Source organism: Heterodontus francisci, chromosome 5 (assembly GCF_036365525.1).
Source record: "Heterodontus francisci isolate sHetFra1 chromosome 5, sHetFra1.hap1, whole genome shotgun sequence".
Classification (NCBI taxonomy): domain Eukaryota; kingdom Metazoa; phylum Chordata; class Chondrichthyes; order Heterodontiformes; family Heterodontidae; genus Heterodontus; species Heterodontus francisci.
The window spans coordinates 59,161,058-59,184,667 of record NC_090375.1 but is presented as its reverse complement, the minus strand read 5'-3'; the positions used below and the strand labels follow the sequence as shown (position 1 = coordinate 59,184,667).

At 43.8% G+C, this 23,610-nt stretch overlaps 2 protein-coding genes across 7 annotated transcripts in view; one reads left to right on the top strand and one right to left on the bottom strand.

Moving 5' to 3' along the window:
- The window catches only part of LOC137369868 (tubulin delta chain-like), a 109,400-nt gene extending 105,379 nt beyond the window's left edge, over positions 1-4,021 (top strand). For all 4 annotated transcript variants that reach the window (XM_068031513.1, XM_068031515.1, XM_068031512.1 and 1 more), the window contains one exon: positions 2,923-4,021. In XM_068031513.1, the coding sequence (XP_067887614.1) occupies positions 2,923-3,158 (236 nt within the window). In that variant the 3' untranslated portion in view covers positions 3,159-4,021. The remainder of the gene's footprint in view (positions 1-2,922) is intronic.
- Positions 3,987-23,610, bottom strand: part of kif9 (kinesin family member 9) — a 216,860-nt gene continuing 197,236 nt past the window's right edge. For 2 of the 3 annotated variants that reach the window (XM_068031509.1, XM_068031511.1), the window contains 3 exons: positions 11,530-11,642; positions 8,925-9,029; positions 3,987-4,269 (listed from right to left, as the gene is read on the bottom strand). In XM_068031509.1, coding sequence (XP_067887610.1) covers positions 4,156-4,269; positions 8,925-9,029; positions 11,530-11,642 — 332 coding nt within the window. In that variant the 3' untranslated portion in view covers positions 3,987-4,155. The remainder of the gene's footprint in view (positions 4,270-8,924; positions 9,030-11,529; positions 11,643-23,610) is intronic. The other variant, XM_068031510.1, reaches the window with a different exon arrangement.

Sequence of the window (23,610 nt, the reverse complement as noted above, 5' to 3'; positions counted from 1 at the left end):
CTGTGGCGAGCCAGCCAGGAGAGGTCTTTTCAGTCCAGGAGCAAACAGTCTCTGTCTCTCAAACTGTCTGTACAATTTCAAAAAACTCAGGTTGCCCAGCAGGTTAGTCATATGACTGGCTGGTTTGACCATGTCTGTTTGTGGATTCGGCCATCTTAGCAGTCATGCTGGAATGCGAGCTTCCTCACCTTCAATGTCTGCTGATCAAAGTCCAATGTTCATATGACAAAATTAATATGTCTCATTCTTGGCAGGTGGGGTCTGCATGACCGTAGGCAGTGGGAGAGAAGTTGCAGATTCAGAAAGGGAAACAGGCCAGGAGAGTCACATTAGATTACATAACAATGATGGCATTTGCAAGTGAATTAATGACTATTTCTAACTTAAATTCTATTGTTGTGATTTGAATTTGAAGATTTGAATGACACAAAGATTGGCCGAGTGGTTAACAGTGAGGTGGAGTGTCTTAGGTTACAGGAAGATATAGATGGGATGGTCAAATGGGCAGATAAGTGGCAGATGGAATTTAACGCTGAAAAGTGTGAGGTGATACACTTTGGAAGGAGTAACGTGACACGGAAGTATTCAATGAATGGCCTGACACTGGGAAGTTCTGAGGAACAAAGGGACCTTGGCGTGTTTGTCCATAGATCTCTGAAGGCAGAAGGGCAGGTTAATAGGGTGGTGAAAAAGGCATATGGGACACTTGCCTTCATCAATCGAGGCATAGATTACAAAAGCAGGGAGGTCATGTTGGAGTTGTACAGAACTTTGGTAAGGCCACAGCTGGAGTACTGTGTGCAATTCTGGTCGCCACATTATAGGAAGGATGTGATTGCATTGGAGGGGGTGCAGGGGCGATTCACCAGGATGTTGCCTGGGATGGAACATTTAAGCTATGAAGAGAGGTTGGATAGGCTTGGGTTGTTTTCGTTGGAGCAGAGAAGACTGAGGGGTGACCTGATCGAGGTGTACAAGATTATGAGGGGCATGGACAGGGTGGATAGGGAGCAGCTGTTCCCCTTAGTTGAAGGGTCAGTTACGAGGGGTCACAAGTTTAAGGTGAGGGGTGGGAGTTTTAAGGGGGATTTGAGGAAGAACGTTTTTACCCAGAGGGTGGTGACGGTCTGGAATGCCCTGCCTGGGAGGGTGGTAGAGGCGGGTTGCCTCACATCCTTTAAAAAGTACCTGGATGAGCACTTGGCACGTCATAACATTTAAGGCTATGGGCCAAGTGCTGGAAAATGGGATTAGGTAGACAGGTCAGGTGTCTTTAATGCATCAGTGCAGACTCGATGGGCCGAAGGGCCTCTTCTGCACTGTATTATTCTGTGATTCTGTGAATTGCATTATATTGCTGTTTATTTAAATACAGAGTGCTACACCAATGATTTGGTCAAAAATACCTCTTTAACAAGATTTAAAAATAGAGGTGACATTCACAAGAGTTCTCTGATGACTCCATTTTTTACACCAGATCTTCTTCGGCCATGAAATAAAAAGAGAAAATGCTGGAAATACTCAACAGGTCACAGACCTGAAACATTAACTCTGTTTCTCTCTCCACAGATGCTGCTAGATCTGCTGCATATTTCCATTGTTTTCTGTTTTTATTTCAGATTTCTGGCATCTGCAGTATTTTGTTTCTTCAGCCATGGCTGTCCGCCCGGTGATTGACTGGACCTGAGCATTGCCTAAACATACCTAAAGTGCCATCGGCCTATTACCACATTGCTGTTTGTGGGAGCTTGCTTTGCACAAATTGGCTGCCACGTTTCCTACAACAGTGACTACACTCCAAAAGCACTTCATTTGCTGTAAAGCACTTTGCTATGGCCGATGGTCATAAAAGGCGCTATATAAATGTTAGTCTTTTCTTTCATGGGAAGTGGGCACTGCTGGCAAGGCCAGCATTTACTGCCCATTCCTATTTGCTCTTGAGGTGGTGGGAGTAAGTCACCTTTTCGAACTGCTGCAGTCTGTGTAGTGTAGGTACATCCACAGTGCTGTTAAGTAGGGAGTTCCAGGTTTTTGACCCAGTGATGATGAATGAACGACGATATATTTCCAAGTCAGGATGGTGTGTGACTTGGAGGGGAACTTGCAGGTGGTGGTGTTCGCATGCATCTGTTGACTTTGTTCTTCTAGGTGGCAAGTTTGGAAAGTGCTGTCAAAGAAGCCTTGGCGAATTGCTGCAATGCATCTTATAGATGGTACACATTGCAGCTACAGTGTGTTAGTGGAGGGAGTGAATGTTTAAGGTGTCGAATGGGGTGCCAATCGAGCAGGTTCCTGGATGGTGTCGAGTTTCTTGAGTGTTGTTGGAGCTGCACCCATTCAAGCAAGTGGAGAGTATTCCATCACAGTCCCAACCTGTGCCTTGTCGATGGTGGATAGATTTGTGGAGGCAAGAAATTAGTTACTTACCGCAGAATACCCAGCCTCTGATTCGGTCCTGTAGCCACAATATTTATGTGGCTAGTTCAGTTAAGTTTCTAGTCCCTCCAGGATGTTGCCGGTGGGAGAGTTCAACAATGATAATGTTTGAAATTTGGATGAAGGTTGGAGATTTGCTGTCTATGGAAGACTGTAGACTAGGGTCAAATAGTGGTGGTGTGGAGGATGAATATTCGGGATAGAGTCCATAGGGGGCTGTACAGAGTCTGTGGGAGGTGATTAAATGGGTGGGTTGAACCCACAATAGGGGAGAATGTACAGTGTCTGTGGGAAGAGATTAAATGGGTATGTTGAGTCCACGATAGGCGAAAAGTGTACAGGAGCTGTGGATAGAGTGAGTTTTTCTTATTCATTAATTTCCCACAATGTTTTAAAATATGTCTCATTTGCAGAGTAAATAGGAAATGTCAAAATTGTGTATGCTGAATTTCTGAAACTGTGATTTTTCTCCCCATCTCTTCTAAGATCCTCAGAATATCGTTGACCTGACCTCACCCAGCCGGTCGCTGACCATTTGTGCCAACCACAGCAGTGTGTCGGACTACATGCAGCGGGTCCTGGAGAAGGCTCGGACCATGTTTGATGCCCATGCTTATCTCCACTGGTACTGGAAGCACAGTTGTGACGAGGGAGACTTCTTGCAGGCCTTTGAGATCGTGGACTCTATAGTGAATGAATACAAAGCTGCAGGAGATCATTGACCATTCCATCTCACTGATTTACATATGACATTAGAAGTGTCGATGTATGGGGCGGGAGGGGCAGGGACTAGGTGCTGGCTTTTCTCCTCTAGGATGTGGGTTATAATCCAGCTTAGTCTCCTGGTTTTAAATTTGGGCAGTCATGGTCCAGTTCATGAATGGTCCCAAATCTGATGCTCGAGGGTCATTGATATAGGAAATGGAGAAATGTAACACTTGTTCATTCTGAGGTTGTCGGTGAGGCACACTGTTGGGAGTAGAAGTTTTACTCTGTCTCCAGCTGTGCTGTTGGATGCTGACACTGGGTGCCTAAAATTACAATCCTCAGGATCATTTACACAACATCCCCCACAGCCCTATCTTTTTAATATAAAAAGTGCTAACTACAGTTGTCCCAGTGGCTCGGTGTGTAAACGGCCAATGTCTTATGGGAGGATTAGTAAGGTCTCAGGTTTAATGGTTGGCTTGCTGCTGCGGTCTCAGAGTGCACCAAGTGGCCTGAGTGCTGGTGGGCTGGGAAGTTGAAATAACAGGCAGTGCACCTGCCCCTAGCACTGTCCAGAGATCAGTCAACTTAGTAGAGGCTGCAGAATGAACCCTGGACCATACACTGAGATCATCTAACTCAGTTCGGACAGAAGATTGAACTCTGAACCATATGCTTAGATTACTCAGTACAGGCTGAAGGTTGAACCCTGTCTGTAGCTGAGTACGACATTAGCTCTGCCACCGGGACACTACAACCCTATATCTGAGAACCATATCTGAGAACAGTTTAAAAATAAAAATAAACATATTTGCATGCAGCAAAACACAACTTGCGGTCTTGGTTGATTTATTTAACTTTATACAAAACTTGTTTTGGGGGCTGCTGGCCTTAAATTTGTTGCCAGTAATTTGAGTTTTTTAAAAACTGTTATTAAATCATATTCACTCTTTATGCAGAAGACCTGGTGGGTTCATTTTGGCTCTACTTTCCTTCACAGTAACTCAGTTGTTAGGTGACACTGAAGATAGAAGGCGGTTTGTTCTTGACGGTTGGGATGACCATTCCAGGTTTCTTCCTTATGGTTACTGGTTGAGGTTGAGCCATGGTTTTGATGTAATTGTGCTACAAGAAGGAAGCAAATCATAAACAGTGAAATAACATGCCAACTAGCAAGGGACATATCTTAAATTGTACAGAGCCTTGATCAGACCCATTCTGAGGTACTGCATTTGGGTTTTAGGCACCAAATCTTAGGAAGGATATACTAGCCTTGGAGCAGGTACAGCACAGTTCTGATGAAGCATCACAGATCTGAAACATTAACTCTGTTTCTCTCTACACAGATGCTGCCAGACCTGCTGAGTATTTCTGGCACTTTCTGTTCTCATTACAGCATAGATTCAGTTTGCCAAGGCTCCTACGACAGCACCTTTACCTTTCAGTCGCGTGACCTCTACCACTTAGAAGTACAAGTAGATGCTTTGGAACACCACCACCTGCAAGTTCCCCTCCAAGTCACATACTTTCCTTCACTATCACTAGGTCAAAATCCTGTAACTCCCTCCCTAAAAGCACTGTGGGGGGGACAGTGGCATAGTGGTAATGTTACTGAACTAGAAATCCAGAAGCCCAGGTTAACACCCTGAGAACACAGGTTCAAGTCCCAGCTTCTGGAATTTAAATACAGTTAATTAATAAATTCAATTAATTGATAAAAATTTGGAATTGAAAGCTAGTCTTAGTTTCATAGCACTATTACTATCATCAATTGCCAAAAAAACCCTTGACTAACCTGAAGTTGGGAACGTCGGCAGCGGACCTTAAAGGAGTGGGGAGTGAAGTCAAACCCATAAAAGAAAGAGCGGGGCTCGAGGCTCTTCATTAACCTGACGTCGGGAACGTCGGCAGCAGGCTCTCTGACTGTTTCTGCGCGCGCTCTATTTGGATTTAGTGAAAAAAAAAGTGACATCACTGCAATTCTGTGGACTGATTGGTCGGTGGGCAGCAGCTGTTAAAACTGTGATTGATTGGGGTTAAAAAAAATGTTCCTTTTAAATTAAAGCCCTAGGATAGCTATTTGTAATTTTTTAGTATTTACTGGCTATACTAGTGCTGTTTTCATGGAGTGAGACTGTAAGTTAAGTGTGGGTATTTCATTGGCTGGGGGCGGTGGAAGGTGCTCTTTTTCTTTCTCAGCCTCAAAGGTACAAGGGATAAAAGTTGATTGTAAATAGCTGGTAAGTTGTTAGTAATGACAGGGCAGCTTGGCCAAGCGGAATGTACCTCCTGTGCAATGTGGGAAGTCGTGGACGTGCCATGTGACCTTGACGAACATGTCTGCAGAAAGTGTCTCCGGTTGCAGAAGCTTGAGCTTCGGGTTTCGGAGCTCGAGCGGCGGCTGGAGTCACTGTGGCGCATCTGCAAAGTGGAGGACTATGTGGATGGCACGTTTCAGGAGTTAGTCAAGCCTGTGCCTAAGCAAGCACAGTTCGGGGGTGACTGGGTGGCTGCTGGACGGACAAAGAAGTCAGGGCAGGTAGTGCAGGAGTCCCCAGAGGACATCCCACTTTCTAACCAGTATTCAGTTCTGAAGATTATATACCCTGGAATATTAAGCTGCCAGTCCTGCCCTTCCCTCAACCATGTCTCAGTAATAGCAATAATATCATATTCCCATGTGTTAATCGATGCCCTCAATTCATCTGCCTTACTAGTAAGACTCCTTGCATTAAAATAGATACAATCCAGCCTTGCATTATCTGCCTGAGCCTTAACAGGTCTACATTTACTCTGTCCTCTGGACTGACTTAGCTTCACATTAATATTTGATTGTACAACACCCCCTATTGTGCATCCACTCTGTATCCCATCCCCCTGCCAAATTAGTTTAAAGCACCCCCCCCCCCCCCCCTCCCAACAGCACTAGCAGACCTCCCAGCAAGGATGCTGGTCCCGTTCTGGTTCAGGTGCAATCCATCCATTTTATACAGATCCCACCTTCGCCAGAAACTGATCCAGTGATCCCAGAATCTAAAGCCCACCCTCCTGCACGATCTCTGCAACCATGCATTCATCTGCTCTAACCTCCTATTCATATACTCACACTGTGACACCGGCTTTTGATAAGGTCCCGCATGGGAGATTGGTTAAGAAAGTAAAGGCCCATGGGATCCAGGGTAATTGGGCAAATTGGATTCAAAATTGGCTTAGTGGCAGGAGGCAGAGCGTGATGGTAGAGGGTTGTTTGTGCAAGTGGAAGCCTGTGACCAGTGGTGTACCACAGGCATCGGTGCTGGGACCCTTACTGTTTGTAGTGTACATTAATGATTTAGACGTAAATATAAGAGGTATGATCAGTAAGTTCGCAGACGACACAAAAATTGGTGGTGTCGTAAATAGTGAGGAGGAAAGCCTTAGACTACAGGACAATATAGATGGGCTGGTAAGATGGGCGGAGCAGTGATAAATGGAGTTTAATCCTGAGAAGTGTGAGGTGATGCACTTTGGGAGGTCTAATAAAGCAATGGAATATACAATGGATGGTAGGACCCTAGGGAGTACAGAGGGTCAGAGGGACCTTGGGGTGCTTGTCCATAGATCACTGAAGGCAGCAGCACAGGTAGATAACGTGGTTAGGAAGGCTTACGGGATACTTGCCTTTATTAGCCGAGGCATAGAATATAAGAGTAGGGGGTGTTATGATGGAGCTGTATAAAACGCTGGTTAGGCCACAGTTGGAGTGCTGTGTACAGTTCTGGTTGCCACACTATATGAAGGATGTGATTGCAATGGAGAGGGTGCAGAGGAGATTCACCAGGATGTTGCCTGGGCTGGAGCATTTCAGTTATGAAGACCAACTAGATAGACTGGGGTTGTTTTCCTTGGAGTGGAGAAGGCTGAGGGGGGACCTGATTGAGGTGTACAAAATTATGAGGGGCATTGATAGGATAGATAGGAAGAAATATTTTCCCTTAGCGGAGAGGTCAATAACTAGGGGGCATAGATGTAAGGTAAGGGGCAGGAGGTTTCGAGGGCAGTTGAGGAGGAATTTATTCACCCAGAGGGTGGTTGGAATTTGGAACACACTGCCTGAAGGAGTGGTAGAGGCAGGAACCCTCACGACATTCAAGAAATATTTAGATGAGCACTTGAAATGCCATAACATACAAGGCTAAGGGCCAAGTGTGGGGAAATGGGATTAGTTAGGACTGGTGCTTGATGGTCGGCACAGGCTCGTTGGGCCGAAGGGCCTGTTTCTGTGCTGTAAAACTCTATGACTCTATGGTTCACTAATGTCCTTCAGGGAAGGAAATCTGCCATCCGTAACTGGTTTGGCCTACATTGGACTCCAGATCCAATGTGGTTGACTCTTAACTGCCCTCTGAAATGGTCTCGCAAGCTACTCAGTTGTCAAGGGCAATTAGGTATGGGCAACAAATGCTGGCCTTGCCAGCAACGCCCACATCTGAAGAAAGAATGAAAAAACACCTAGATCTCATGGACAGCTGCAGTTCAAGAGGCTCACCAGTACCCTAGTGAGGGAAATTTGAGATGGGCAATAAATGTTGGCTTTGCCAGCGCTGCTCACATAGAGTCATAACAGCACAGAAGATGGCCATTCAGCCCATCGAGACATCCCAAGAGTGAATTTAAAAAATCAATTATTCTGGGCCTCAACAGGTGAAATTATGAGGCTGGGTTAAAAAAACCTGGCTGGTATTCAAACTGAAAATTCTGGAAAGACTCAGCAGGTCTGATAGAAAGCAAAACAGACTCAACGTTTTAGGTCAATGACATTTGGATCATCGCCCTGAAACGTTAACTCTTTCTCCACAGGTGCTGCCAGAGCTGCTGAGTATTTCCAGTATTTTATGTTATTTCAGATTTTTAGCATCTCCAGAATTTTGCATATGTTTTGGCTTGTACTCACTTGGGTTTAGAAGGTTGATATCAGTAAAAGTGACCATGAAGTTGTCGTAAAAACCCAACTGTTTCACTAATGTCCTTTAGGGAAGGAACCTGCTTTTCTTACCCAGTCTGGCCTATATGTAACTCCTATCCCACATCAATGTGACTGACTCTTAACTGCTCTCTGAAGTTGTACCACCACCTTCAAAATGGCAACTGGAGATGGGCAAAAAATGCCAGCCTGGCCAGCGACACTAAATCCTGAGTGTGAATTAAAAGAAAAAAAATCTCTCGGTGACAATTTAAAATTGATGACCCCTTGCTATTGATTCTCTAAGCTCAGAAAATCACCCAGTCTCCAAAATTTTAAAAACCTATATTAAATTTTCTCTTAATGTTCTCCTAAATGACACGTTCTGGAAGCTTACTACCAGTGTATACTGACCAGCGTGAATGTCTCAAACTCCTTGCAAAACCTGAATGAGGAACACAAAAATATCCAGACAGAATTTATGTCACTCTGTCCAGCCAATCTAACCTACTTCTGTAGAGCTGGAGACTGCATCTCAAAGTTTGGTGACAATTTGTCTGACACAGAGTAAAGTACATTTAGTTGGGGAAAAACGGAAAGGTGCAATACCAATCTTGCTGAGGTTTTATGTGGAGCATTACCAATCTGCAAAGTCATGCTGCCATTTTCATACACTCAGCCCTTGAAAGTGCGCTAATTGGTTGCACTCTGACCACATGTTTAGAGTCCGGAATAAAGAATTGTCTCTCCCTCACCACACCACAATGAAGTTTTTTCATCTTATTGAGCTCTACCCAGTCTGAGTCTCATTCCAATGTCTGTCCAGCCCTTCACCTACCCTTTGTTCCAGCTTCATCCGTGCCTTGTAAAACGAGGCCGAATCTGGATTCTCCATCAGAATTTCATCCTGCATGCGTTGGAACTTCTCCTTATCATCTTCTTCCTGGATGGATGGGAGGCACAGAGTATTTAAGACCAGGCAGTTTGCCCACCCTATCAACGCTCTCCACGCAGCTCCTGAAGGTGCTGGATTGTGCTGGGGAATGGAATCCTTTTCCCTGGATGCTGGCAGGTTTCTTGCATCAATGTAAGCCAAATACCAACTTTTTTTACATTTGCCATTTGCTTTATTAACACTTTCATTTGTATTTCTCTCACCCTTAGATTTGGATTTATTAAACATTACTTTTTGTTTTTACAGGTGCACCTTAGGGTTTGCTCCTATCTGTATCGGTGTTCATTTACACCTGCTGTAAGTAAATTTAATTCAAACACTCCCCCACCATTCTATCTCTCTGGCCTGCCAATGCCTCGACCCCACTATAGTTTAGGTGGCTCCAATCTGGTCTGTATAGGCTCCTCCTACTCCAAAGGTGTTCCACTGTTTGAGGGGGCAAACTTCTGATTCCTTATAGCAAAGCCAGAAGTGCCTAATCATCCTCCCTTTGTCTCTTTTCACTAACATGGATGGTATTTCAGAAACTACCACACTTGAAGTATATCCTTTAAACTTCCTTCCTCATAAGAACATAAGAACTAGGAACAGGAGTAGGCATTCAGCCCCTCGAGCCTGCCCCGCCATTCAATACGATCATGGCTCATCTAATCTCGGCCTCAACTCCACTTTCCTGCCCGTTCTCCATAACCCTTCAACCCATTACTAATTAAAATTCTGTCTATCTCTTCCTTAAATTTACTCAATGTCGCGGCATCCACCGCACTCTGGGGTAGTGAATTCCACAGACTCACGACCCTTTGAGAGAAGTAATTTCTCCTCATCTCTGTTTTAAATCTGCTACCCTTATCCTAAAACTATGACCTCTTGTTCTAGATTGCCCCACAAGAGGTAACATCCTCTCTACGTCTACTTTGTCAATCCCCTTAATCATCGTATATACCTCAATTCGATCTCCTCTTATTCTTCTAAACTCTAGAGAATAAAGGTCTAAACTGCTCAATCTCTCTTCATAAGACAAACCCCTCATCCCTGGAATCAATCTAGTGAACCTCCTCTGAACTGCCTCCAATGCAACTACATCTCTCCTCAAGTAAGGGGACCAAAATTGTATGCAATACTCCAGGTATGGTCTCACTAATGTCTTGTACAGTTTCATCAATACTTCCCTACTTTTATATTCTATTCCTTTAGCAATAAATGCCAAAATTCCATTTGCCTTCCTTATTACCTGCTGTACCTGCATACCAGCTTTCTGGGATTCATGCTCGAGGACACCCAGATCCCTCTACACCGAAGCACTCTGAAGTTTTTCTCCATTTAGATAGTAATTTGCCTTTCTATTCTTCCGACCAAAATGGATAACTTCACACTTATCCATGTTAAACTCCATCTGCCAAATTTTGGCCCATTCACCTAACCTATCCATATCCATTTGTAAATTTCTTATTTCTTTATTGCAACTTACTATCCCACCTATGGTCCACTTCGACACATATTATTTCTTCACACTTGGACGACAACAATTGGTTGCTCACATGCACTCTTTAGTATTCTGACAACCGGGGGCAGCAGATGCTTGGAAGCAACATGCCATTCGTTGTTCAGGGTAAGTATTGCACAGAATTCTATCTATAAACCCTAATACCACAACTTTCTCTTTTTCCCTCCTTCCCTGAAAGGCTGTGGGATTGCCCAGTGCATGGCACATCCTTACCTCTCGAACCAAGTCATCTCTTTCCAGAGGACAGAAACTATTGGGGAGCAACAGAGATGACTGCTCCTTTCCCACTACCTGACCACAACTTCAGTCCCTCTTTCTAACAGAGACCAACTCTCTTCTTCTAGGTACCTAGGACTCAAAAAAACTTTTCCTTCCCCAACATGTGATTTGTGGCTTGTTGCAACTAAGTCCTGATCCTTCATTCTTGACTTTATCGACTAGCTTGCAGTTGTCGCAGGCAAAACCCGGACCTGTAAGGAAAACATCTCACAACTTCTGCAACAAACAAAGTATTCCATCCTCATATAATTTTCAAAGGTATGGAGAACAAGCAGGAGGGTGATATTAGACCAGGTGGGATATTAAAGATTAAAGAACAAGATGACGACAGCGGCATTACATTGGGCAAAATGTTAAAGGATATGGGGACCAAGCAGGAGTGGAGTTAAATTAGGTGGAATAGTAAAGGATATTGTGAGTGAACAAGAATGAGATTAGACTAGGTAGGATATTAAATGGTACAGGTAGTGAGCAGGAGAGTGGAATTTAATTAGGTGGGTTAGTAAAGGTTATGGTGGGGGGAGGGATGTGGACGAGTAGGAGAATGGGATTAGAGTAGGTGGAGTATTGAAGGATATGAGGAGCAAGCAAAATAAGGGGTTTAGACTAGGTGGCTCATGAGACTTGATGGGTTGAATCTAATATAACAAGATTAGGAGGAGGCAGACTATTCATCTTTGGTGCAAGGAATCCTGAGAAACTTACCAGAGATATCATTCTGGACTCGGGGATCAATCCTGGTCGGATGCTATCTTTTTGTGGTGCAAGTCGAACATCATCAGAAATTAGAAAAGACTCATTGTACCAAATATTAAACTCTGTACCAGAAAAAAACAAATAATAATATAAATCACTATTTACCTGTCAATTGTCTCCCCACCTTTCTGACAATTTACTGGGGGAATAGCTCCTCGGGCACCAGCCTCCTTTTGTGCTGAGGTTGACATAGTTTATTTCTGAGCCCAGACAGCAAGCACCAACAGAATTCTGAATGTGGTGGCATCACAGATGAACTGAATCTCGTCCTCACCTTATCTCCAAACACAGAAGTACTTGCAGTGCCAGGTCACTGGGGAATGATTAGAATCGTGTACCCTTGCTAATTTCCCCCTCTCTAATCCAGGGGCACTGAGGCCAATTTCAGCATTAAATGAGAATTAAAACAATGTATTTCTAAACTGCTTCCTCTTGGGGGCTGAGACATTCACTGTTCCAGCCATCACCATTCTTGTCTCTCCTTGTCACTGAAGCTCTGGCTATTCCTTCCTGGCTCCATCTGTATCTCTAGCCCTGCCTGGTCCCGCACTACAGTTGGAAACAGTGAGGATATAAGAACAGAGTACTGAGGTTATGCTGAAGCTTATAGTGCAGGTCAGACCACATTTGGAGTACTGCATATATTTCTGGTTGGCATATTACACAAGTGCAGAGAAGGGCAACAAGGGGGATAGGGGAATGTATTTATTATGGTACTGGACTAGAAACCCAAGGGCCATGAGCTTGCATCAGGAAAAATTAGCTAAAATAATCATGAAAGCTGTTGGATTGTCATAAAAACCCTCTGGGTCACTAATGTCTTTCAGGGAAGGGAACATTGCACCTTTACTTAGTCAGGTCCACATGTGACTCCGTTTGCATACTACATGGTGTTATGAAAGTGCTTCCAATTTTTAATATTTTTTGAGGATTCGTGTTTTCTAATTGTGGAGATGGATCCATTTGAGGACTGAAGTGATTCCATAGATGCTGGACTTCTTTTTAAAGGGTCACTGGAAGGAGTCTGTTTAAAAACATTTACTGGATGTCACATGTCTTCAGCTAAATAAACAACAGGTGCCTTCTTTACAAGACAAGTGACATGTCAAGATTTATGGTACATAAGAGTGGGTTTCTTTTTTGAATACTGTTTTGAGTCAGTTGAGTTTGTAGCCTGCTGAAACAAACACCCAACTCACCTTTTCTCCATCTCTCTGAAAAACTCTGAGACTCAAGTGTAAGAAATAGAGAAACTGAAGCAGCATTTCCCCAGAGAAGCTTCAGGAAGACTTCCTGAACAAACTTTTTTTTATTCATTCATAGGATGTGGGTGTCACTGACTAGGCCAGCATTTATTGCCCATCCCTAACTGCCCTTGAGAAGGTGGTGGTGAGCTGCCTTCTTGAACCGCTGCAGTCCATGCGGGGTAGGTACACCAACAGTGCTGTTATGAAGGGAGTTCCAGGATCTTGACCCAGCGACAATGAAGGAATGGCGATATAGTTCCAAGTCAGGATGGTGTGTGACTTGGAGGGGAACTTGCAGGTGGTGGTGTTCCCATGCATTTTCTGCCCTTGTTGGTAGAGGTCGCGGGTTTGGAAGGTACTGTCTAAGGAGCTTTGGTGTGTTGCTGCAGTGCATCTTGTGCCACTGCTGCCACTGTGCATCGGTGATGGAGGGAGTGAATGTTTGTGGATGGGATGCCAATCAAACGGGCTGCTTTGTCCTGAATGGTGTCCAGCTTCTTCAGTATGCATCCATCCAGGCAAGTGGAGAGTATTCCAACACATTCCAGACTTGTCTGCTTCTGAAAAGATCCCAATGACCCATCTATGTGTACTCGGACACAAGACTGTATGTCATCTGGAACATAACATATCTTATCCTTTTTCTTCAAGAATTAACAAGTACTTTGGCCAAAGCATCTTTATTTTTCCTTTAACCGGTGTGTGCACATGCACGTATTGGGCATTTAGAAAGGAATGTATATATTCACTGTCATATTTCAAATTGTGTTAAACCTTTGCACCTTTATTGTCTAAGTCTTGTTTTATAATAAATTAATACGTTTGTTGTTTATTAAAGAAACCTGGTTAGTGGATTTTATTCTGAAACTAAAATAGAGTATATAATTGGTTGCATCGATAACTGGGTACACATTTAAATATATGTTGTAGAGAAAGACAGTGCACTCCTCGCGCCCTGGTTGTAACATATAATTGGGGGCTGTGTGCGGGATAATCCAAAGTCGGTGACATGCAGTTGTAATTGGGGTAATAATAATTGAAAAGGGGAAAAGGAAAACACCAAGTTTCTTGTGCATTAGAGTAAAGTTGCTATGACCTTTCTGGGGAGGGAGGACTTATCCCTTAGTGATTTGCAAATCTTAATCAAGGCTAGGGGGCTAAAGGAATTGGCAGCAAAGTTAGAGTTAGAGTTAAAACCACGGGCTAAGACAGCAGACAAGATTGAAGTAGTAGCACAGCATTTGAAATTGGAAGAAGAAAAATCCAGATGATAATTCAGTTGAATTAGCAGCTTGAACAGGAAAGAGAATTGGAAATGATAAAAACTTGAGCTTGAATAGGAAAAAGAAATGAAAAAACTTGAAGTACAATTTCAAAAGGAAAGAGAAGAGAGGCAGGAGAGAGAGAAAGAAAGAGAAGAGAGAGAGAAAGAGAAAAAGAAGAAAGGGAGCAAGAAAGGATATTCAAATTAAAAAAGCTAGAACTGAAAAAACAGGATGGCCTTGACTTCGATGAAAATTCTGGTGAGGAAAGAACTGTCTCCAGCCCAGGATCCAATAGAGAGCTTAAATTTGTGCAAGCTCTCCTGAAGTTTGAGGAAAGGAACATACAGGCATTTTTCATTTCTTTTGAAAAGATAGCGAGGCAGATGAAGCGGCTGAAGAAAAGCTGGACACTGCTTATGCAAAGCAGGTTGATTGACAGAGCTCATGAAGTTTATGCCATGCTTTCTGAGGAGGCTTCCGCAGATTATGAGATAGCAAAAAAGGCTATTCTCGCTGCTCATGAGATAGTCCCTGAAGCTGAGAGGCAGAAATTTTGGAATCTCCGCAAACAGCCTGGGCAGACTTATATAGAATTTGAGAGGGTAAAGCAAATTAACTTTGATTGTTGGATGCAAGAACGAAAGACAGAGGCCACGAATGAGACACTTAGGGAAATAATTCTCCTGGAAGAATTTAAAAGTTCACTCTCTCCGTTAGTATGAACCCATTGGGAGAACCAGAAGGTTTCAACAGCCAGATAGGCAGCTGAGATTGCTGATGATTACAAGCTTGTTTACAGGCCCAAACCCTTTGTCCGTCACCCCCACAAACCCATTAAAGATAGAAGGTGGGAGGGCGAAAGGAAGGCAAGTTGCCGGGACACAAAATGACAGCTCAGAACGTGCTGGGATCTCCTCCTCAGGTCAGAATGGAAGATGCTGAGAGTGGAAGTGAGGTCCAAAAGTCTATGTGTTTCCATTGGCACAAGGTGGGACACCTTCGTGCAGAATACTGGAAGTTGTGGGGTAACCCCATGGGACTTAATGGGATACACAAAACCAATGCAGAGAAAGGAGTCATGACTGAGAGGACGATAGATCAAGTTGTAGCTCTGACTGCAGCTGTAAGGCCAAGTACAAAAACCGCTGTGAGAACGGGGGACATGAACAGGATACCTAGGAGTTATAGGGAATTCTTGTCAAAGGGAAAAGTAACTCCTTACCCCTCAAATGAGGCAGGTAAACGTTTAGTTATACTTCGGGATACAGGAAACACCCAAACTTTGCCAAGCATTGTTTGAAATTTAAACCAGGCAGCTTGACTCTGATTGGTCAAGGCATTGCCCTGAGGAATGAACTAGCGAATGGGTGTCACTTATTTTGTTTAGCTGAAATAGGCGCAATGTGTGTATATGTTTTGTCACCACAAACTGGTGCATTCTCCATGGTAATGCCTCTATCAATCAGAGTTCACCTGCCAACCAATCAGCACTCTCTTCTCATACAGTATAACATCATTGTTTTCCCTTACATTGGTATTCTTGTGGATTGTCCTGCTGAATGCAAGATGAAAAGCTTCAATAACGTCTATTTTCAGCATTAAAATAGCTTTCTTTGTAATTTGGAGTATCAGCTACTTACAAAGTACTACTTATACTACTTAGTTAATAGGGATTTCTTTTAGTTTAGTTCTAATAAAAATTTTAAAATGTGAAATGTTGTCATGTAATTCTTTAAATTAGACTGGAAGCTCATATCTTGTATTTTAACGTTAACGATCTCAATGTAGTTGTACCACTTTAGATTAAAAAGAGGGAGAGGGAGGGTTCATATGAAGGGAAAGTTATAAATCTAAAGAGAAAAATCGAATACATTAAGCAGTGTAGCAATCTGGGTAAAGATAAGCAAAGTGTGACAGAAAGGGAAAGAGCATTTAGCAGTAATAGTGCATCAGTGAATCAGGTCAAACCAGGGAAAATGGTAAAAAGGTAAAATTAAAGTTACTCTATCTGAATGTATGAAGCATTAGTAACAAGACAGATGAATTAATGCCACAAATGGATTTTAGCAAGGCTTTTGACAAGGTCCCACATGGCAGACTGGTTAAAAAAATAAAATCCCATGGGATCCAGGGAAATGCAGCAGGATGGATACAAAATTGGCTCAGTGGCAGGAAACAAAGGGTAATTGATGGCTGTTTTTGCGACCGGAGAGCATTTCCAGTGGCGTTCCGCAGGGCTCAGTACTGGGACCCCTGCTTTACGTGGTGTTTATTAACGATTTGGACATAAATGTAGGGGGCATGATCAAGAAGTTTGCGGACGACACAAAGATTGGCCGTGTGGTAGATAGCAAGGAGGATAGCTGCAGGCTGCAGGAAGATATTGATGGTCTGGTCAGATGGGCAGAAAAGAGGCAAATGGAATTCAACCTGCAGAAGTGTGAGGCGATACATTTGGGGAAGTCAAACAAGGCAAAGGAATACACGAACGGGAAAATACTGAGAAGTGTAGAGGAAGTGAGGGACCTTGGAGTGAATGTCCACAGATCCCTGAAGGTAGCAGGACAGGTCAATAAGGTGGTTAAAAATGCATATGGAATCCCTTCCTCTATTAGCCGAGGTATAGAATATAAGAGCAGGGAGGTTATGCTGGAACTGTATAACTCACTGCTTAGGCCACAATTTGAGTACTGTGTCTAGTTCTGGTCACCTCATTACAGAAAGGATGTAATTGCACTAGAGAGGGTACAGAGGAGATTTACGAGGCTGCTGCCAGGACTGGAAAAATGCAGCTATGAGGAAAGATTGGATAGGCTGGGGTTGTTCTCTTTGGAACAGAGAATACTGAGGGGAGATCTGATTGAAATGTACAAAACTTTGAGGGGCCTGGATAGAGTGGAGGTGACAGGCCTATTCATCTTAGCAGAGAAGTCAGTAATGAGGGAGCATAGCTTTAAAGTGATTGGTAGAACAATCAGAGGGGAGAAGAGGAAAAGCTTTTTCACCCAGAGGGTGGTGATGGTCTGGAACGCACTGCCTGAAAGGGTAGTTGAGGCAGAGATCCTCAACTCATTCAAAAAGAGTCTGGATATGCACCTCAACTGCCCTAAGCTGCAGGGCTATGGACCAAATGCTGGAAGGTGGAATCAGAATAAGTGGATTGTTTTACAGCTGGCTCAGACACGATGGGCCAAGTGGCCTCTTTCTGTGCCTTAAACTATGGTTCTATGATTCTAAATAGAGATAAATGGATTTGATTCAAAAGGCATTACAGAGACATGGTTGCAGGGTGACCAACAACAATAGCAATGTATATTTACATAGCACCTTTACTGTAATAAAACTTTTGAATAGGAGTTGGAAGAGTAAGCGGAGCAAGGTTAAGAATTGTACTTGATAGCTTTCTCTTGGAGATGTCTGTGTCCCTGCCTATGAACCTTTTAAGAGAACTGCATTTTAGTCTGGACACTATCCAAGACATCAGGACCATGCAGGGGGAAACTGATGTGTTACGTTTGAAGTAACTAACATGCAGGAATGCATGGTGAACCTGCACTTAAGAATGGGTTCCAGACATGCTCAACTACTTGACAACAGGACAACATGAAATGGTTAATGTGGCCAGCAGAGTGAGACAACATTTTAAACATCGAGCCATACAGAAACTGACTTTAAAATAATCAGGATAGAATGGTACCTGTCAGAGAGAGTAAAATTGTTAGGCATTTAAAATAAAGAAGGATATGGAGTCTGGATTAAAATTATTGAGGGCTAGATCTAGTATTTAGTAAGAACTATCCACAAGATAGACACAGGTAAAAGAAGAGCTGGAGAATCTTTTAAGTCCATGCCTGAACTTTTGTTTGAACCATATGTATTTATAACATGCCAATAATTTTGAATTGAGTGAGATAATCTACAGGTGGGCAGCGCCAATCTAAATCAAGGCAGAGAAATCATGGGCCATAATCGAACAGGGCCAGCATGAAAAATAGTGGGAAGGGGACAAGTAATGTTAAAAAGACAAGCCTTAAGGCTTTGTGCCTTAACGGGTGGAGCATTCACAATAAAGTGGATGAATTAATTGCGCAAATAGATGTAAACGGGTATGATACAGTTGGGATTATGGAGACATGGCTGCAAGGTGACCAGGGATGGGAAATGAACATCCAGGGATATTCAGTATTTAGGAAGAACAGACAGAAAGCAAAAGGCAGTGGAGTTGCATTGCTGGTAAAAGAGGAAATTAACGCAAAAGTGAGGAAAGATATTAGCTTTGATGATGTGGAATCTGTATGGGTAGAGCTGAGAAACACTAAGGGCAAAAACGTTAGTGGGGATTGTAGTTGTGATTTTGGGAATGGCATTACACAGGAAATTAGAGATGCATGCGATAAAGGAACATCTGTAATTATGGGTGACTTTAATCTGCATATAGATTGGACAAATCAAATTAGTCACAATATCGTAGAGGAGGAATTCTTGGAGTGTAGACGGGATGGTTTTCTGGACCAATACGTTGAGGAACAATTTAATGAGCCATTTGCAGTTTCACTGTACCGTCTGTGTGTACTTAGACATGCAAAGAACAAAGAACAGTACAGCACAGGAACAGGCCATTTGGCCCTCCATGCCTGCGCCGATCTTGATGCCTGCCTAAACTAAAACCTTCTGCACTTCCGGGGACTGTATCCCTCTTTTCCCATCCTATTCATGTATTTGTCAAGATGCCTCTTAAACGTCATTATCGTACCTGATTCCACCATCTCCCCCGGAAGCAAGTTCCAGGCACTCACCACCCTCTGTGTAAAGAGCTTGCCTCGCACATCCCCTCTAAACTTTGCCCCTCTCACCTTAAACCTATGTCCCCTAGTAACTGACTCTTCCACCCTGGGAAAAAGCTTCTGACTATCCACTCTGTCCATGCCACTCATAACTTTGTAAACCTCTATCATGTCGCCCCTCCACCTCCGTTGTTCCAGTGAAAACAATCTGAGTTTATCCAACCTCTCCTCATAGCTAATGCCCCCCAGACCAGGCAACATCCTGGTAAACCTCTTCTGTACCCTCTCCAAAGCCTCCATGTCCTTCTGGTAGTGTGGCGACCAGAATTGCACGCAATATTCTAAGTGTGGCCTAACTAAAGTTCTGTACAGCTGCAGCATGACTCGCCAATTTTTATACTCTATGCCCCGACCGATGAAGGCAAGCATGCCGTATGCCTTCTTGACTACCTTATCCACCTGCGTTGCCAATTTCAGTGACCTGTGGACCTGTACGCCCACATCTCTCTGCCTGTCAATACTCCTAAGGGTTCTGCCATTTACTGTATACTTCCCACCTGCATTAGATCTTCTAAAATGCATTACCTCACATTTGTCTGGATTAAACTCCATCTGCCATTTCTCCGCCCAAGTCTCCAACCGATCTATATCCTGCTGTATCCTCTGACAATCTTCATCACTATCCGCAACTCCACCAACATTTGTGTCGTCCGCAAACTTACTAATCAGACCAGCTACATTTTCCTCCAAATCATTTATATATACTACAAAGAGCAAAGGTCCCAGCACTGGAACACCACTAGTCACATCCCTCCATTCAGAAAAGCACCCTTCCACTGCTACCCTCTGTCTTCTATGTCACAGCCAGTTCTGTATCCATCTTGCCAGCTCACCTCTGATCCCGTGTGACTTCACCTTTTGTACCAGTCTGCCATGAGGGACCTTGTCAAAGGCTTTACTGAAGTCCATATAGATAACATCCACTGCCCTTCCTTCATCAATTATCTTTGTCACTTCCTCAAAAAAATCAATCAAATTAGTGAGACATGACCTCCCCTTCACAAAACCATGCTGCCTCTCGCTAATAAGTTTGTTTGTTTCCAAATGGGAGTAAATCCTGTCCCGAAGAATCCTCTCTAATAATTTCCCTACCACTGATGTAAGGCTCATCGGCCTATAATTTCCCGGATTAAGGCAAATGGTATGTTGTTTCCCGAAAAAGGCAAATGGTATGTTGGCCTTCATAGCGAGAGGATTCGAGTACAGGAGCAGGGATATCTTGCTGCAATTATACAGGGCCTTGGTGAGGCCACACCTGGAATATTGTGTGCAGTTTTGGTCTCCTTATCTGCGGAAGAATGTTCTTGCTATAGAGGGAGTGCAGCGAAGGTTTACCAGACTGATTCCTGGGATGGTGGGACTGACGTATCAGGAGAGATTGAGTCGGTTAGGATTATATTCACTGGAGTTCAGAAGAGTGAGAGGGGATCTCATAGAAACCTATAAAATTCTAACAGAACTTGGCAGGGTAGATGCAGGAAGCATGTTCCCGATGGTGGGGGAGTCCAGAACCAGGGGTCATAGTCTAAGGATACGGGATAAATCTTTCAGGATGGTGTGTGACTTGGAGGGGAACTTGCAGGTGGTGGTGTTCCCATGTATGTGCTGCCCTTGTCCTTCTAGTTGGTAGAGGTCGCGGGTTTGGAAGGTGCTGTCTAAGGAGACGGTGCATTGCTGCAGTGCATCTTGTAGATGGTACACACTGCTGCCACTGTGCGTCGGTGGTGGAGGGAGTGAATGTTTGTAGATGGGGTGCCAATCAAGCGGCTGCTTTGTCCTGGATGGTGTCGAGCTTCTTGAGTGTTGTTGGAGCTGCACCCATCCAGGCAAGTGGAGAGTATTCCATACAATCCTGATTTGTGCCTTGTAGATAGTGGACAGGCTTTGGGGAGTCAGGAGGTGAGTTACTCGCCGCAGGATTCCTAGCCTCTGACCTGCTCTTGTAGCCACGGTATATATATGGCTACTCCAGTTCAGTTTCTGCTCAATGGTAACCTTAAGGATGTTGATAGTGGGGGATTCAGCAATCATAATGCTGTTGAATGTCAAGGGGAGATGGTTAGATTCTCTCTTGTTGGAGATGGTCATAGCCTGGCACTTGTGTGGCGTGAATGTTACTTGCCACTTATCTGCCCAAACCTGGATATTGTCCAGGTCTTGCTGCATTTCTGCATGGACTGCTTCAGTATCTCAGGAGTCGTAAATGGTGCTGAACATTGTGCAATCATCAGCGAAAATCCACACCTCTGACCATATGATTGAAGGAAGGTCATTAATGAAGCAGCTGAAGATGGTTGGGTCTAAGACACTACCCTGAGGGACTCCTGCAGTGATGTCCTAGAGCTGAGATGATTGACCTCCAACAACCATAACCATCTTCCTTTGCGCTAGGTATGACTCCAACCAGCAGAGAGTTTTCCCCCCGATTCCCATTGACTTCAGTTTTGCTCGGGTTCCTCGATGCCATACTCAGTCAAATGCTGCCTTGATGTCAAGGGCAGTCACTCTCACCTCACCTCACTTCTTGAGTTCAGCTCTTTTGTCCATGTTTGAAACAAGGCTGCAATGAGGTCAGGAGCTGAGTGTGCCCGGTGGATCCCAAACTGAGCTTCACTGAGCAGGTGATTGCTAAGCAAGTGCTGCTTGATAGCACTGTCAATGACACCTTCCATCACTTTACTGATGATTGAGAGTAGACTAATGGGGCGGTAACTGGCCGGGTTGGACTTGTCCTTTTTGTGTATAGGATGTACCTAGGCAGTTTTCCATATTGCCGGGTAGATGCCAGTGTTGCAGCTGTACTGGAACAGCTTGGCTAGGAGCATGGCAAGTTCTGGAGCACAGGTCTTCAGTACTATTGCCAGAATGATGGAGGCAGGTTTGACTAAAACATTCAAGAGGGAATTAGACTGTTACCTGAAAAGAAAAAATGGGCAGGGTTACGGGGAGAAGGTGGGATAATGGGAGAAGGTGAATTACTCATTCAGAGAGTCAGTGCAGATACGATGGGCCGAATGACCTCCTTCTGTACTGTAACAATCCTGTGATTCTATGAGATTTTTAAAATCGAGACATTGCTTGACTGGTGAGCTCATCGAAACATTTAAAATTCTGAGGGGGCTTGACAATGTAGACGCTGAGAGGCCATTTCTCTCTACTGGAGAGCCTACAACTCAATGCCATAGTCTCAGGATAAGGCCGCAGCCAATTAGGACCCAGATGAGGAGAAATTTCTTCACTCAGAAAGTTGCGAATCTTTGGAATTCTCTTCTGTAGAAAGCTGTGGATGCTCAGTTGTTGAGTATATTTAAGACTGATATTGATAGATTCTTTGAATCTAAGGGAATCAAAGAATATGGGGTAAAAACAAGAAATGCTGGAACCACTCAGCAGGTCTGGCAGCATCTGTGGAAAGAGAAGCAGAGTTAACGTTTCGGGTCAGTGACCCTTCATCGGAAAGAATATCCAAAGAATATGGAGATTGGGCAGGAAAGAGGTCAGGTCGAAGATCAGCCATGATCTTATTAAATGGCGGAGAAGGCTCGAGGGACTGTATGGTCAACTCTAGCACCCATTTTTTATCTTCTTAAAAGTAGTTTCTCTCTACAAACTAAATGCCTTTCCTGTATCCAGAAACAGGAATAAGGTTGGTGTGTTTGTGCTATTGCCCACTGAAAGGTCTACTTATGTGAACTCAGTTCATTTTGGGCGTACTATACAAAGGAGGACTGAGCTGTATAATGCACAGGTTCTTCCCCTTTTAATGCATTAAAGTGCTGGGTCCCGGCCCAACTTTGGTAAGCAGTGGAAGAATCTCATCAGTTCAGGGAGTAAGACTTTATAGAATCTGCTATCTAGCTCTGGTACTTTGTCAGATGGGAGGCCTGTGCCAAAACTTTGGTCTTTGGCAGCTATAATTGGCATAACTGCTCTGCGTTCTCCTCCAGAAGGAGTGTGAGCTTGACTGCAAAGCGTTTGGTTTTCTGTGCTTCCGTGATACAGAGGTAGGAAAATGCCTGGCTCGTTTTGGTAGGGTGGTTGGTAGCTTGGCTGTCTGACTGAAGAATCAACTTAGTGGTTCTATACTGTGCTTGCTTGTGCATGATATATCTTGGAAGCTTTTCTGGCTTGTTTCCCTACTTGCAGTATAGTGATAACATCCTCTCAATGTTGGCAGAAAGCAGGTTTATTAGTTCTCCCCTGAGTTTGGGGCAGCCCACTTTCAGCATATTGTCTCATGTATTGGTATTCCAGCTCGCCTGTTTGTGCTCTTAATTACTTTGGACTTGGAGAATTTTGTGGATTTTGACTGAAGAGATAGTTCCGCTGTGGCCTCTGAGATTGCTGTTGATATTTACCCATCGTAATGTTGGGTGTCAGTTCTTGCATGTGAATTTGTAGGCACTAGGAGAGATGGGTTAAGTCACTGGCATTGGGGATGAAACCAATGGTAGATAGTTTCTTTAGGGTTTTCGTCTTGTCTGGATTACAATTTATGTGGGTTGGACTGGTGAATTCCTTCTCTGTTTGATGGAGGACAGGCTATGTAGTATGTCATTGAATCTCAGTGTGACTACCATGAATGCCAGTCTGGGTCACTGGGAAGCCTGTCAAGATATAGGGTTAGGTCTCTACCCATAATCACTGTGCTCGCCATATGAAGATTAAGCATTA